Source organism: Cyprinodon variegatus, unplaced genomic scaffold (assembly GCF_000732505.1).
Source record: "Cyprinodon variegatus isolate N-32 unplaced genomic scaffold, C_variegatus-1.0 Scaffold149, whole genome shotgun sequence".
Lineage (NCBI taxonomy): Eukaryota > Metazoa > Chordata > Actinopteri > Cyprinodontiformes > Cyprinodontidae > Cyprinodon > Cyprinodon variegatus.
The window spans coordinates 704142-720024 of record NW_015150602.1 but is presented as its reverse complement, the minus strand read 5'-3'; the positions used below and the strand labels follow the sequence as shown (position 1 = coordinate 720024).

The 15883-nt window shown below is 41.4% G+C and overlaps 1 protein-coding gene across 2 annotated transcripts in view; it reads right to left on the bottom strand.

Moving 5' to 3' along the window:
• tshz1 (teashirt zinc finger homeobox 1) overlaps positions 1-15883 on the bottom strand; it is a 45966-nt gene that overhangs the window by 28105 nt on the left and 1978 nt on the right. Inside the window, exons 2-3 of one of the 2 annotated variants that reach the window (XM_015377213.1) lie at positions 15207-15317; positions 14458-14996 (exon numbers count right to left, since the gene is read on the bottom strand). In XM_015377213.1, the coding sequence (XP_015232699.1) occupies positions 14458-14497 (40 nt within the window). In that variant the 5' untranslated portion in view covers positions 14498-14996; positions 15207-15317. The remainder of the gene's footprint in view (positions 1-14457; positions 14997-15206; positions 15318-15883) is intronic. The other variant, XM_015377214.1, reaches the window with a different exon arrangement.

Here is a 15883-nt window from a genome sequence, read left to right as displayed (position 1 = left end):
ACAGCTGCTCTGAAGACAGCAAACATTACAGGGTCCTTTTTTTTTTGTTACAGCACCAGGCGAAGTGGGTGGGTGGGTGGTGATGTTAGGGTGGATGGGGGGGGGGTTGTAGAGAGGAGAGAAAACGAGGAGGAGAGTGAACAGTGGGGGCGGGCTGAAGGAGTGGAGATGAGGGAGGGAGGAAGGGAGGGTTGAGTGTTGGAATGAACTCTCTCAGGCTTTGTGGTGCACGTTTCCCAAGGCCCCCGCCTGGCCCCTTTGATAAATGACACATGTCATTCTGTCAGCTTGTGACACTGCAGCTGGGAGGCCCGGTGATATATGGCTCTGCTGAAAAAGGAAATCAACTTTTTTCCCCTTCTCCCTCTCCCTCTCTCCTCCTGATTCTGTCCCCTTCTTTCTTCCCCTCCTTCCATTCCCGGGGCCCGGGCTGAGTGCATGGCCTTTTTATATATAAGGATTTAGGTTTCCTCTGGTCCACTGAGCTCCCTTTACACACATACATACACACACACCGGCAGACAGGCTCATACGTAGACAGGTTGCGCCTGGTTTGTACTCTCGCACACACACACAGTCGCCATGATGCAGCCATTATGATCGCGTTCAAAGCCATAACCTGAGGAAAAGAGGGCAGCACCACATAGGAGGTGGATCCACGATTTATGGCAATAAGCCGAGGAAGTAAACAAAGAGCGCACTTTTTAATAGGCAAAAAGGGAGGGGGTGGAGGGAGTGTGGAGAGATTCCGGTTGGGCAGGATGGTTGGTGTCTCCCACTGGGTCATCTGTCATCCATGTGTCTGACTGGAGTAGGGAAGCACACCCACATACACACACACACACACACATACACAAAAAGCTCTGGAAATGTTGAGCGTACACGCCCACAGACACACTCACGCTCCCACAGGAACTGGGATGGACTGAGAAAAGTATGCCACACACACACACAGTTAAACAAGCAGATATGGGATATGTACGCGAGCGGATAAATATTCACACACTCAAGAGGAACTTTTCAGAGCAAAATGCCTCCACTATCAATCTTCCAGCGATGAAAGAGAGAGTGAGAGAGGAGAGGGGGGAAAAAAAGCAACAAAAAGACACAGTGAGATTTTATTTCACAGGGGCAAATGAATCTAACCAATGAGCTGCTCCCGTGAGGCCTGCCCTAACCCTCCCTTTCCTGGCAGATTAGCCTATCACGGCATCCTATTGACCTCTTCCACTCCATGCACCGCCCACGCTACGGGTGAGCCAACATAAAGAAAAATCTTTCCTTTTTTTTTTTCCTTCTTCTTGCTTACACACTTTCTTATTCTCAATAATTACATCCTGATTCTTCCTCTTCCTCGCCCCCACCTTTTTAGTCAAATGCTCTATCCTTTCCTTTACTTTACTAGCCTCCTCTCACCCTCTCGTTTTCTCTCTCAATGGCTGACCTGTTATCAGCTCACAGGAGATTTACAGCCCAAAAAAGAAAAAAAAAGGAAAGAAAAGAAAAAAAATGAAGGGTGAACGGTATCAACTCAACCAACACACTTAGAATTTTGGAAATTAAATATTTCAAAAACTGTATTGCATAAAGTGGTCAAGTAAAAAAAAAAGAGAGGAGAAAAAAATGAATCATGACAGTCCAGTTGGCGGAAAATTACAGCAATGAGGAGTAGGACTCAGGGCGTTCAGCGACTTGCATACACAGGATAATAAGTAAGAGTTCAGCGTGTGTTGCTATGGGGACCGGGGCTACTTTTACTGAAGGTGTAGAAAAGAGATGCAGGAATACAGAGAGGAGAGCAGTAGGAAGGAGAGGCAGGAGAAGTTAGTGATCTGTAAAAAGTAGGAGTTACTGTAGCAAATAAAGCAGGGTGTGGAGGTAAATCCAGATCAAGAGATGATGCAAGGGGAGAGATCATCTCTGATCAGTTAAGAATATAAGTCTGTGTTTAACTATCTATTATTATTGATGTAAGATTAGATGTAGGTCCTGATGCAGAAGTGACAAAAAGTGCAAAAGTCAGCTTGCAGTTTTTAATGTTTCCAGAACAGAACCAAGGTTTCAGGAATTTAAAACTGCAAAACAAATTTTATAGCAGAATCTGAGAAGTAAATGAAATAAAGGAATTCATACTCTGAACTATGGTTGATATGTCAATGCTGTATCCAGATACAGTGCTAATTTAACGTTGTATCGTTACTGCCTTTATATCTGGGTTATTTTCTTTTTTTTTTTCTTTTTTAATTTATTTGTACACTTATTTTACCGGCATCTGTGGTTCAGTTTGGAAAACATGCTGATATTTTTTTATTTAAAAAAAATATCTTATTCCTTTAATCATTTGTCTTTGTTTATCAGTATCAATTTTCCCTTGGTATTAATATCCAGTTCGACATGTTTGCATTGTGACAACCCTACTCTTATTATAATTATACAGAATAATTAAAGGCAACCAAGCCCTGTGGTTTGGCACCAACAGGCAGGAAGAAAGTAGATGGTATTTGTAGCAATGTTGTTAACAGTTAGCCAGTCTATGCCCAAAGTCATTAGACTGCAAAAATAATCTAGAAATTAGCAAAAATGTCAAGTGTATTTACCATTAATTTGAGTAGATAAATGAGATGATCTGCCAATGGAATAAGCATTTTTACTCTTAAAATAAGATATCTATATAAAAAGCACTTGAAATAAACAATGCAATTGTGTCTGCTTATTTTAAATGTTAATCGTCTTGTTTCATTGGCAAAATGTTTCTTTAACCTTCTAAATTCAAGAACAAATGCACTTTTTTAAAGAAAAAAATTACTTCTTTAGATTTAGATTTTTTTGCAGTGTGAGATTTTCTGTTGCCTGACAAATAGTTTATAGTATTCAAAAAACCTTAAGTTTAAAGAGTTGATAATTAACAGGAAGCGCACCAGAACAGAGAAGCTTTCTCCATGCAGCCAAATCAGGGCCTTGGTTAGAAAGCTCTGCTTGTACTTGGTATATCTTCCAGGCTGACCTATTTGGCTTCTGACAGCTATTGTGTGATTGCTCCAAATTTCAAATTGCTATTAGATTCAGTTTGTGCATAAAAAAAGGTGAACGTTTTCATTCCAGTTTTTCCTTGAGAAACCTCTATGAGGAATTTTTCAGGACTTCTGCACTGAGTTTGTTGGGAAGTATAAATGTAATAACTACCTCAGGTATGTAATGATTTTCTCAGTTTCTTTCCACATTATGTGCAGCCCTTTCCTTAAAAAATAAGAGTCCTTAGTTTAAAGCACCCTTCGCTGGGTTTCATACTACTATAACGAACAACACGTTAGCTGATATAAGAAAATTGGAAATCATGCTGACGGTAACTGTTAACTACATGTTATGAAACATAATAAAACTAATTAAAAACTAAAAAAGAGCCTTTCAGTAACTAGAAGATCAGAAAGCGATGCTAACTCTATTTTTATGGTCATATTTGTCATCTTTTTTCAAAAGTATGAAAAATATTGTAACACAAATAATCTAATATTAATGGAGGATTCTTGGCTGAGGATTTAACTATTATTGATCACCTCGTTCTACATAGCAGGTTTACTCAGCGACTTTTTTATTTGAAAAAAATAAGAGTTTTGAAAGTACAACATGAAAGATAATTGCATTGGTTCTCACAATAGAAGGACTTTGCTTTGACGAGAAACATTCTGATCTTTGGTCCCATCTCTGCTAGAAGGTGTTCAAGGAAAACAGAAAATGTGGTAAAAATAAACTATAACTGAGAGTTTTGCAAAAACTGACGCCTTATAAATCTGGTTTAAAATGTTCATCTTTGTTTTGTGGCAACTGTGAAAATAAAAAGAGACGCATCGTACTCAGGCTTTGTCTTCCACCCTATTGACATTATGAATTTAATTTAATCTTTTCTTATGTGAGTGAATTTATTTTATAAACATTTAAATCAAACCTAAATTAAATTAGACACCTAATTTGTTTCTTATTTGGGGTCAGTTGGCAACCCTAATCAGTGAGAAACATCTCAGCTGTCAAACTGACGTTGTTTCTTAAAGGGACTCCTGTTTGTTTGAACTGGAATTCCACCCGAATTCTGCAGCCGAGAAGAGAAGCAACAAAAGAGAGCAAACAAGGACCTGCACAGTCCAGACTGCGGCCACCTGGAGGTCACGACCTGCCTACGACCTCGTCAGATGAGTGCGCCTGCTGGAAGGTGCATGCAGGAGACATAGAGAGGGACGGGGAGTGCTGGCGGTGGGGGTCTCTCTGCTGCAGGGAGGACACATTTATAAATGCCAGAGGGCCTTCACCATGCTGTCACCCGCACTGGGGTAACAACTTTGTGCATGAGTGTGTGTGCATGGGGATGGAGGCAGGATAGAGGGCGCTGGTCGGAACCCCCACCCCCTCTCCCTCACTAACAAGCTGCCTCTGTTGCCCACAGGATATTGCTGTACACATGTAAACAACAAACACAGTGAGAACCTGCAGCGCCGCTGCCGCTGGAGGAGCATTCCTACCTCTGATGTCCTTCAGCACAAATAGTGAAGCCACTGTGGCCATTTTGTTTTTGTTTAGTCTCCCCCTCTTTTTTTTTTTTTTTTTTGGTGCAAAAAGTTTGACTTGAGTGGTTTGATTTAGCTCCCTTTAATCACAGCTGGAGCAGAGGAAGGAAAGAGGAAATGAAGGCAGCGATACGACAGAAGGGCCAGTGTGTGGAGGCTGGATCTGGGGAGCGTGCTGCTGTTTGTACCAGGAATTTTCTTCTTTTTTTTTCGGACGTCAAGGTCAGCTGATAAACACTACATTCACAAACTGAAGATGGTGGACATTCTGAAAGCCCCCCCCCCAACAGCCTGTACATACCCAACCCCATTCATCCAGTCAGAACCCAGCATTCGCCTCAATTAATCACTGAAATTGTTACACCATGGTAATACAGAAAACAATCTCCATGATCACACGCACAAACAAAATTTCAAATTGCTATCATCCATCTCACCTGCCCATGTTAAAAGCAGAGGAGTGGGTGGCAGGGGGGGTGGAGGTGGACGGCTGAACCACTCATCGGCCTCTCTCTCTCTCCCTCTGTTTCTGTTTTCCAGGCCCAACCGGTGAGCTGATGGTGAAAAATTAACGGCAGGCAGCCAGACACGTAAAGGCACCGGGGCGAGGGGGATCAATGTGCGGCATCCGTGGCGGGGGCAGCTATGTAAAACACTCGCCTTAAGTCGGCCGCATCCGGTTAATATTTAATCCCTCCATCCATCTCCACAAAGAGCGTTTCCCGTTTCGCTTTAGCTGCCGTTTACTTTGATTACACAAAACGGTTTGGGGTGGCTCGGGTGGGGCGGGGGCAGATAAGAGAGCATGGTGAGGTGATTTGCATGGGGATGGAAAATATTCTCAGGTCTGATAATCGCTCGGAGCAGCATAATGCTGAAGTGAGGCCGAATGTAGGCAGGCCTAAGGAAAGGATGAAATAAAAGAGGAGGAGGGGGGAGATGATAGGTTTGTCATGATGAAAACGGCCGAAGCTAGAGGAAGAAAAAAAAATCTCTCCGAGGGTTTTGCCTTATTTAAAACAAGAGATATGCAAATAAAGCAGGAGTAGAAGGAAGAAATATAGAGAAAAAGAAAACAGTGATATCATCTTCCTCGGGTATTTTTTTTGTGGCAAATGATTTCTAGGGAGGAAAAGAAAAAAATCCAAAAGTCTAACTCCCATGTGAACATGCAAATCTATCTGTGTGTTCCTGGGGAGCATTTTTTTTATTTTTTTATACCCGCTTGCTCTCATGTTGCTTTTTAGCACTGCTGTTTTTGCTTCCTCCTTCAGCCGATTGAAGCCTTCCCATGTTTACTCTGCGCCAGCGCTGAAAACTGCATTCATTACAGACTCTGAGCAATAACTACAGAGTCAACGGGATGGCACATCATCACAGAAGCTCCGAACATGAGGGTGAATTCCATACTGTACGCAGAGAATATAGGCTTCACCCTTTATCCCTCATGCCTCCATCTATCAATTTCCTACTGACTTTCCTACTATCACTCCTTTTGTTAAGGCTTTCCAAATAAAGAAAAGTTGAACAGCACACTAACACAATGCCCAAACCCTCATTAACTCAGAAAATCAAGGAAGCACATGCCAATTAGAATAATGCTTCTTTCTTTTGCAGCAAAACCACCATGAGGCTGTTAACTAGAAATGCATCCATCATTCAGTCGGACATCGAAATCAGGTCGATTTTCCCTTGTTTGGCTCTGATCTGAGATCAGCAGGTCAAATACTGAAAAATCGGACCATCTTCTACCCTTCAATAAAGGCATCCAAACTAATAACTCTACAATTTCTGTCACTATAGGATGTAATCTGGCATTTTAACTTTAGAAAACTGAAAGTTAAGGACTAGTTTTGATAACTAAATCTGGAGGATCTGTTTAAACTTTTAACTTGACCATAATTAAAAATGATAAACTCTACGAAGGACCTGGTGGCATATTTTCAGTCTCTTTAGTGAAATATGGTTAAAATTAGGGCAATACATTTTAAATAAATAATACATATTATTATAAATCACGACAGAAAACTGATCAATATCAATATAAAGTACATTCAACATATTTGTTCAATAATTCTACTGAAATCAGATCCAGATGCTATTATGGGAGCTAAAGATGGTAGGAGAGCTGACCTGTTTTTAAAGGTTAAAGGTCAAAGGGTTACAATTTAAATTCAAATTTTCTTCCCTAATCCTTATTTAAAATAGGTTAAAAAGAACATTATTAAACAATTATGAATATCAGCTGTTATGAAAGGCTTATATAGTGATACATTTTTATTGCTAGTTAGAACTGGACTCTACAAATCAGACCAAACAGCATTATAAGATAAGAAATCGGTCAAAAAGAAAAAGCTTAACTGGAGCCCCTGATCAATTAAACCCAAAAGCAGGTTTGTGCGTTGGTGGATTATCAAAGGTGTGTCTCTTTCCATTTCTGGAAAGAGAGTTTCTCACTCTCTCTTTAGGGCGATCGCATCAACATATGAAGGAGAGTGGGAAAGTCTCTAAATAATACTTTGCAAGTTAAGGTAAATTTAGAAATGTGCAGATTGTATCTATAAACAAACCAGAGATGAAATGGAAATGCAAGGTTCTGGTTCTGGATGGGTTTACTGGTAGAACATGTATCTAGAAAGAGTGGACCCTCTTTGCACGACAATCATGAAACCAGCTATTGATTAAGGGATGGGAAACTGTAGATCTGAGTGTTATTCTCCTTAAAAGTCGACAGCTGGACCTAGGAGGGGTTGGTGGGGGTTATGGAGGGATGGAGGGACATGTGTGTGAGTCCAGAGGGGCACTCGGGCGGCCAGGCAGTAATTCTTAATTGACACCTGTCAGGATAATGGCGGCAGTCACAGCTGTTGTGGGAGAATTTGTCCGTCGTCCCGTTCATCTGTCATCTTAGATATCCTTCCTAAAAGCTTTGCCCCCCCCCGGCTCCCACTCCTTCCCACGCACCGAAACAAACCATAATAAACACCACCTCCCTTGATGTTGCCAGCGCCCAAGACCATCATTTAACATCCTTACCCCGGAGCTTCAACATCAAGAAAACGGACCCAAATTTACTCGTCCCTAAGTGTTACCAAAACACGCTTGGATAATCCGCTATTTGCGGGAAAACAGTGTAAAACCCCAAAAACTGGAATGGAAACTCCCTCTCTGTCTCGCTTTAGCTTCTGCTTGGTGAAGCACAGGAAAGAACCGGAAGTTTCTGTAAATGAAAAGTTAAAGTTTCTCTTTGCTTTTAAACATCTATCAAGGAAGAGTGGAGAGAAATGGGAAAAGCAGGAAAAAAGGAGGAGAGGGAGCGCAAGGAAACAAGGGCGTGTAAAAGAGATGGAGAGGCAGAGAGATGAGGAGGATTGGAAGATGAAGAAAATGGGGGAGAGGGAGGAGTACACAGGGGTTTTGGTGTCCCTGGATGGGCTTTTCGCTCTTCTGCAAAGAGACCCATCTCGTTTGTCTTGTTTGTTTGTCTGCATCAAAGTGCTGCCTCTCACTCCCCCTACTAACTGATGTAATGAGTGGGTAAGCTACATGATTTTTTTATTTTTTTTATTTATTTATTTCTTTTTCCCAACGCTAAGGAATTCAAATACTTATTAGACAAAATATTCTGTAATTGCTCATATTTTATTGATAGTGGTAACATGTTAAATTTGGTTCTGGCAGACTTGCTCGTAGCCTCTTGAGAAGACACGAGGCTGATCAAGAAAGCAAATTTACCCACAGCTAATGTAATACTTTACTTAAGAAAATTTGAAATATCAATTTTTGGGCTTAAATGTTGCATGACTAGTTCTCTCGAACACTTCCCCTCTTATCTTCCTCATGTCTCAAACTGTGTGCCGGAGGAGGAAAAAAAAAAAAAANAAAAAAAAAAAAAAAAAAAAAAAAAAAAATATATATATATATATATATATATATATATATATCAACACTTTTCTATTAATGAGCTCTTAAGTCTTACATCCCTGCTGTGGACCCTTAACAAAATGTAATTACTCAGCACAACACCACTATTACATCGTAATTAAGCACATTTCGCAGAGAGCTGATAACAGTGACTGGAAGCAATTTATCAAAGCTTTTTGCTCCCTATCAGAATTTCTGGAAAAAGTTCAGAGAAAAAGAGTTTGTTTCTGCTGCTGCAACATTTGAAAAAATAAAATAAAAAAGAGGAGGAAAAAAAATCTTTATTTGGGTGGAAATTGTTTTTCTATGGCAGTCAGCAGTAAGACTGCTTGTCAGCCTGGTCCCAGAGGGCTGCTTTCTATCTGTTTCAGACTTGATTTTCTCAGACTTGGATTTCTCTTTTCCTTTTTTTTCTGTTAAGATCCCATGACTTGCTGCTGTTTTTATGTGCTGCAAGGCAGGCAACAAAGCACATCTGGCTGCTTTAATGATATGATTTCCCATCATACTAAGCCACCTCCATTATGACCTCCCACAGAGACATGCTGGCTGCACTTAAGCATTAGGTATAGGTGTGTGTCTGTGAATGTGCGACCGTCTCACAGTGTTTATGGTTCATGGTGCATGCGTGTGTTTTAAGTGTAGCGAGGACTGCAGGCGACGGAAGAAACGTGCCCCCAGGGGCAAGATTTTAGTGAGAACACCCCAGAAAGAATCAGAAATAGAAAAAGATAAAATCAGGTACCAGGGTGCAATGGGAAGACTAACCTTACTGACTGTTTGTAGGCTGGAAACCCCAAGATTAACTGTTTTTTTCCTTTTTATTCTCCATCTAGACTGACTGCCACTATCAATGCTTACTATGAAAAATAATACAACTTTTAGGTTAGATTACAAGGCTGGAAGTTTAAAGAAGTCCCAGTTGTTTCCACATTTAACTGATGGGACTCTTTAAGTACTTGATGAATTGTTGCACAGAAACGCCATTTCTATTCCTTCTGTACAAGATCAGCTTACTCACACAGTTAAATGGGACATTTTTTTTTTTTTTTCTTAGGATCCACCCCTATTAGGGATTTGTAGACCTAAAGAAAGATGTGTCAATTACATTTCATTTGATATATATAAAGGCAGATCTTTGAAGCGGACAAATTTCCTACAAACGGCAACCTTTAAGATTGTTCTGAAGCTGAGCGGCGATTTCTTTTGTCAGTAATACGCCAATAACCTTTAAATTTGTGGTTTGCTACAAAGAATATTAGAAAAAAGTAGCATCTTCTCCTACATGCTGTTGCACACTGGGTGCTGTCCATGATTCCTAATATACTGACTTTGTTTTAAGATTACAGCTGATAAGTTAAAAGTGGGGTAACTGTAAAGCAGCAGACTGCAGGCTTACAGTGTAATCAACATAGCAAATGAAAAATAACATGAAATAAGTTCTTGAAATTATAACATTGTAATAAGTGCAATAAATGACTTTATTACAACTGTAATAAGCATAATGATTTTTTTTCAGTAAAGCAGCTGTAAAAGTAATTTTTTTCTTTATAATTCCAAATAAAAGAATTCAGATCATGGTATATTTTTTATTGTGTATCTTAGCATCAATACTGAAAAGTTTTCATAGCAGGCAATCTCTTTCCAGCCCAAGGTTTGCAAGGGCACATGTGGTTCTTTGAGGCATTAAAAGGAGCAAGCTGAGCATGTTTGACCTCTGACCTTCCAGAATCCCAGATGTAAATTCAAACTATCGTTTTCAGAGGGTGGTGCAGGAGCAAAAAGTGGCTATTTAACAGCTCAGCTGAAGCCCACCTGCTAAGTACACAGTCGTAATCCTTCGCTGGTAGCGACTGCCAAACTCACTCACCCTGAATAAAAGGCTATATGAAACAAACTGGAAACATACAGCGGAACAGGCAGCAATGGATCAATAGGTGGTCCAAATTTTAAGTCTTTTTCATTTGAAAGGGCTGAAAATATGCCAGACAGGAGAAAACCAAGACTGTTCCAACTAGTTTTCCTGCTCCTCTGGGGGGGTGAAGGCTGGCCGTGCTAAAGAGGATGACTAACTTGGCGTGGTCGCCGCTGCGCGTTTGAGTTATTCATTCCAGGAAAACTGACACTGGTCAGCACTGAGACACACACACACACACCATCGTGTCTCTTTCTGCTTCCTTCACACACATGCAGACCCCTTTTTTACGAGAAGCTCAAACACCAACATTTGACTCAGACACTGGGAAGCTTTTGGAAATGTCCGCAGTCTGAGACCCTTTGAATCCTTTCCAGAGGGAACAAGGAGGTAGAAAAGTAGCAGCACATTCTAATATATACAACTACACAAAAATGAGAAGAAAAGAAAAAAACTGCTATTTAGATGGATTGGTGCAAAAAAAGGTGTTGGAGTGTGTGTTTGTGGGGGTAGGGGGTGGGAATAAATCTCTACCCACTGATTATTCTGAAGAAGGACTATCACATAACAGCATCGCTGACCAGGAGCACAAAGGTCGCTGTGTAATCTGATCGGCCCCTTACATGCAAAATCATTAATCCCTGGGCACTGCGATTCTCCGGCTCGGAATAAACCGGAGGCCTTCAGCGAACCGGGCTGCAGGGTAGGAGCCTACGTGTGTCTGTTCAGCTGAAGTACATGGAAACTGTTTTGATTTACAAGCAACACATGCAAAAAAAATGTAAAAAACTCCCACTAGGACATCTACGCTCCCTATAGGATCACCCTCAGAGCCCTGATGTATCAAGTGGCTACAACAGGCCTGAGCTGGGTCATTAATAAAGAATAATAACAATAATTTTCCTAAATCTTGAGCGACAGCTGAAATATATCCTTCCTTCCAACGTAGAGGTCTTTTCAAGTCGGAATTTAAACGCGTCGTTAAAACTCCAACCTAAACGAGGTGTAATCAAAACAAAGGAGGATAAGGTTGGGGACGTGTCGGAGCAGGTCCACGCTCTCTTATTACGACCTTATGAGAGTGTTGGGGTGGGGGGGGGGGGGGGGTTAGACCGAGGTCATTAACTGGCATTGTCTCCTGATGTGATTAGTCAGGTAGCAAAGTCCATTTGTCACCTGCGAGGGTAAATTGAGTTGGTGCTGCACTAGGGGCTATGGGGACTGTATAATATCAACTTGATTACATCAAGGCAGCTGCGGACTTGACACCTTACTGAATTTGTCAGCATTAATCGTTAGGGCCTGTCACAAATCCATCAGCTCCGCAGATAATTAGGGCTCTCTCTAATGAAGCCAACAGGAAGCAACCTTACATCCAACCAACCCCCCCCCCTCCGTCTCCTCAACGAGCACCACAAGCACCCCTTATGCACTCTTTGCAAGCTGAACACACACACACACGTATGCACACACTGTCTGTCTTATAATTAACCAGCATGTTTCAAAGAAGAAGGAGCGACTATCTGATCTGCACTCCTTTCTGAGCCGATCCGAGCCCGCCTCGGATGAAAGGCAGGAGCCACTCCTTTTTCTGTCCTCAACTCGCTCTCTCGTCTTCATCACCTCGAAAACAAAGTCGTTCACCAAAGAGGAACAGCTGCAGGTGTCACACAGGAGGACACGCCTGGGCTCTGGTGGATATAAAGCACCAAGTAGGTTTGGAAAAAACCAACCTGATTCCACTTCTGTTTTGTTTGGTTGTTGTTTTTTATTTATTATTTTAATAATAATGTTAAGAAAAAAAGATATCCAGATTTCTATCCATTTGTTGAATCCACAGGAGGGTTGGTTTTAATCAATTCGATTCAATTTGACTTTATTAGCAAAAACACCCCCAAAAGTTCTCTAAATATATTTATTAAAAAAAATAAAGCATGTGTTTTGTTTTTGAAATTAATTCATCATTCTAAATTATAGAAAAAAAAAAGTATCCTAAAATATTTACTTTTCAAAGTTTGAGCAACTGTTTGTGAAATATTATCTGTATTTACATACCATCGTCATATTACTCAAATGGGTTCGACATGAAGAGAAATCTGCCTGGAAACTCTCATATTTTTTATAACGTGTGACGTTTGATTTTTGCCACCGAGGCCTGTCTGAGCAGAGGCACACGAAGAGGAAGCTACAGGTCAGCGGCAGCTCCCAGAGGAGCATCAGGCTAGCCTGGTGTGTGTGAGGGGATTTTTTTTTAGTAGTGGAGGGGCTTATCCAGAAGGACCCTCGTTTTCATGGGAGAATGGAAAAGATCAAGTTTGCTGAGCTTTGACCATCAGGAGGTGGGATGGATCCGTGGTGTTTAAGTGTGTGTTTTGGTAAGAGGAGAAGGGTCAGGGGGTCACAGTGCTGTCATGTTTTTCATGATCCCCATCTACATAACGAGAGCCGCTCTCATAGATTTTTCGCCCCCCCAAAAAACAGCGGCAGCGATTCCCTAAAACACGCATGGAAAAGTACAGCGAGCCTGGAAGTGGAAATCCGAATCCCTGCTTCTCAGTGTGGGCCAGCGATCCCAGGAAGGCTGCTCAGTTAGAGAGGCAAAAGGAGACACCAGTGAGCTCTGGTGGAATCGTCTCCATCTCACAGTCCCTCTCATCCTCCTCCACCACCTCACCATCATCACAATGATAAAAAAAAAAAAAAAAACCTGCTGAGTTCAAAGTCCTCAGTGGCTGGGCCTCATGTTTCGACCCACTCTGTACCTCATATTAAAAAAAAAAAAATCTCTTTAAAATTCTGTAACTGTCTTTTGTTCGCTGCAGTTGTTAATGCCTAACTTCAAAGGCTCGGCCTCATTAGCACAGAGGTAGAAAAGCCCCTGTCACTCATTTACATTTGTTTAAAGGCTGCAAGGGGAAAAAAATAGGTGGTTGGTTGTGATGGAGAGGGTTCAGATCCAAACCCAAACCAGTGCAAGTCAACCTTATGGATTCTCTACCAATCCCTGCTTCTGGTCACTTTGCAAAGATCACAGCATATAGATACAGATCAGGACATTAAATCTGTTCTAGAAAGTCTGGAATAAATCAGGAAAGTAAAACTACACACTCTGATTTATCACTTAAAGAAAAAATAGAGTATTTAGAGTTGATTGAGCAAATCACTGTATACTGTACACTATGCTGGGCAATCACATGAGCTCGTTGAATGATTCCAATGAGAAGCACAACAGGAGATCTTTCCTACCTGTGGCCGTCAAACTGTAGAACACCAAGCATATCAGACACACACTAATGTTGTTTTCCATGCAGAAAGACTAAAATTACATTTATTTATCTAGCAGTAACACTGGAACCTGATGAGCGCACCTCATTTAGCACCAATTTATACTCATGCTTTTCTTTTATTTTCTGATTTTTCTCCAAATTCACTCCAGCATAGAAATATTATTTAGGTTCACACACCTTCCACTCATATGAAAAATAACAGACGTGAATTTTTTAGCACTCTATAACAAAAACAAATAATAAATAACTTCAAACTTTTAAAGGGTGTTTGGGCCTTTTCGATTCTGGTTAAAAATGAATTAGTGCGTTTAAAAAATAATGACAATAATAATAGTAGAGAGGAGGAGCTGCGGGTGTCTGGTGGGCTGAAGCTGCTGCCTTTATGGAGGGGATTTATTGATGTTTATCAGGGATGAACAGATCAAAGAGAGCCACATGACAGGCGATCAATCACGCATCAAATCAAGGATGGCAATACTCTAATAAATAGAAAGAAAGAAGGAAAAAACGACTCTCTCTCTTTCTGTGTCAATTATTCATTATTATTCATTATCCCCCCATTCTGAACAGAAGTTTCCAAGAGGAAAGTGCCCGATTCCTGCGTCTTTTGCGCAATTTGGCACAAATAATTGTGCGTCACGGGTGAGTTAAAACAACAGGGGGTGATTATAAGAGTGAAAATATACAAATAAACTAATGAAGTTTGATGAATAAATATGAAATGTGAGGAAACTAATGAGGAGGAAGTGTTTGTGAGGGAAGGAGCGGGCTGTACCTGCTGATCGCCGCGGCTCTTGCTGCTTTCTCCTCGGCATAGTGACCTTCCACGGGGCTTCTCATGCAGGAATTATTTAAAAGGGGAGTCAAAGTCTGATCAGATTTGAGGAATCATCCCGTTCTGAGCCTCAGAAAGCGTCAGGCTTCTCTGTTTTTTTGTTTTCTCTCTGCTTGCTGTGGTGATGGCTGGGTCGGCTTCAGTGGAATCGAGGGTTCGGCCAGCTCCCGAAACCTCCGAGTCCATCAAACATCATCTTCCTTCATTTCGCCCATTGGCACGCAGAAAAAGAAGTGATTACCGGATTAATAACAGAAAAAATAAAGCACCAAAAGTAAGTTTTCAGTTCACTCCTTTTTTTTTGGGTGAAAAAAAATCCCCTATAATAGTCTAGTCCTGGTTAAAGGGGATGAGGGGGAAGGTTGCTGCGCCTTTTTACGCACGCCAAACTATAAAAGGTGATTTCACCAAACAAATAAGGTCCGATGTGAGGGAGCGATTTCCACACCTCCTCCTGTTACTTGTCTTTATCCAGATTCCTAAAAGAAAGGAAGAAATAAGAAGAGAGAGCGAGAGAGAAGCGTTAAATGGGTTCATGTCAAGCCCAGCACACCTCAGCCCGAATCCAGCCTCACAGTCCGGCGGACACTTTCCCCTTCCCTCCCCTCCACTCCCGTTTGCTCCTTTGGAGAAAAAAATAATAATAATAATGGTGCCAATAGAACTAAAACACTCTCTCTGATACTTACGTTTTTAAAGTGGTGCGGATAATTTGAACGCCTTGTGTCGGACTGAGTCGGTGTGGCTTTTCTTTATTTTAATGATCTCAGCTTCATGCGGTGGAGAGGCGCATCCGAGCTCTGCCCAACAAAAAAAGAAAAATAGAAAACACCCGGATCAGAGCTGATCGGATCACATCGACATGATCGAAAGACGTCTGCGTCTCTGAGAGAAGAGGCGAAAGAAGAAGATGCGGAAACTCCAGGGGAGCGATCCGAGGTTGGCTCTGCCGAAAGGAGAGGAGGTGGGAAAAAATGGGGAAACGCGGTGGATCTGGAAGCTGTTTCAGACAGTCTCAACTGATAGACAGACGCATCGAGTGGCTTTTCCTGCTACAGTTTTTACTCCTCCCTCTCCGCAAGCGTCACCCCTGACAGAGGAGCCTACCTGTCAATCTTTTTAATTGTCTTGTTTTCTCTCTCTCTCTCTCTCTCTTTCTCTCTCTTTCTCTCCTTGCTTTAAAAATCACAAAACCTCCGTTTTGGAGAGAAATTGAGACCCTTTAGGAAAACAACCTGACACCATGCAGGGACGCATCCAGAAAGTTCTGAAAGGGGGGCAGCCACAGTGGGTAGGTTTTACTCTGTGCCAATAATGAACAAACAATTGTTCCAATTTAGTCCTTATCTATCTATCTATCTATCTA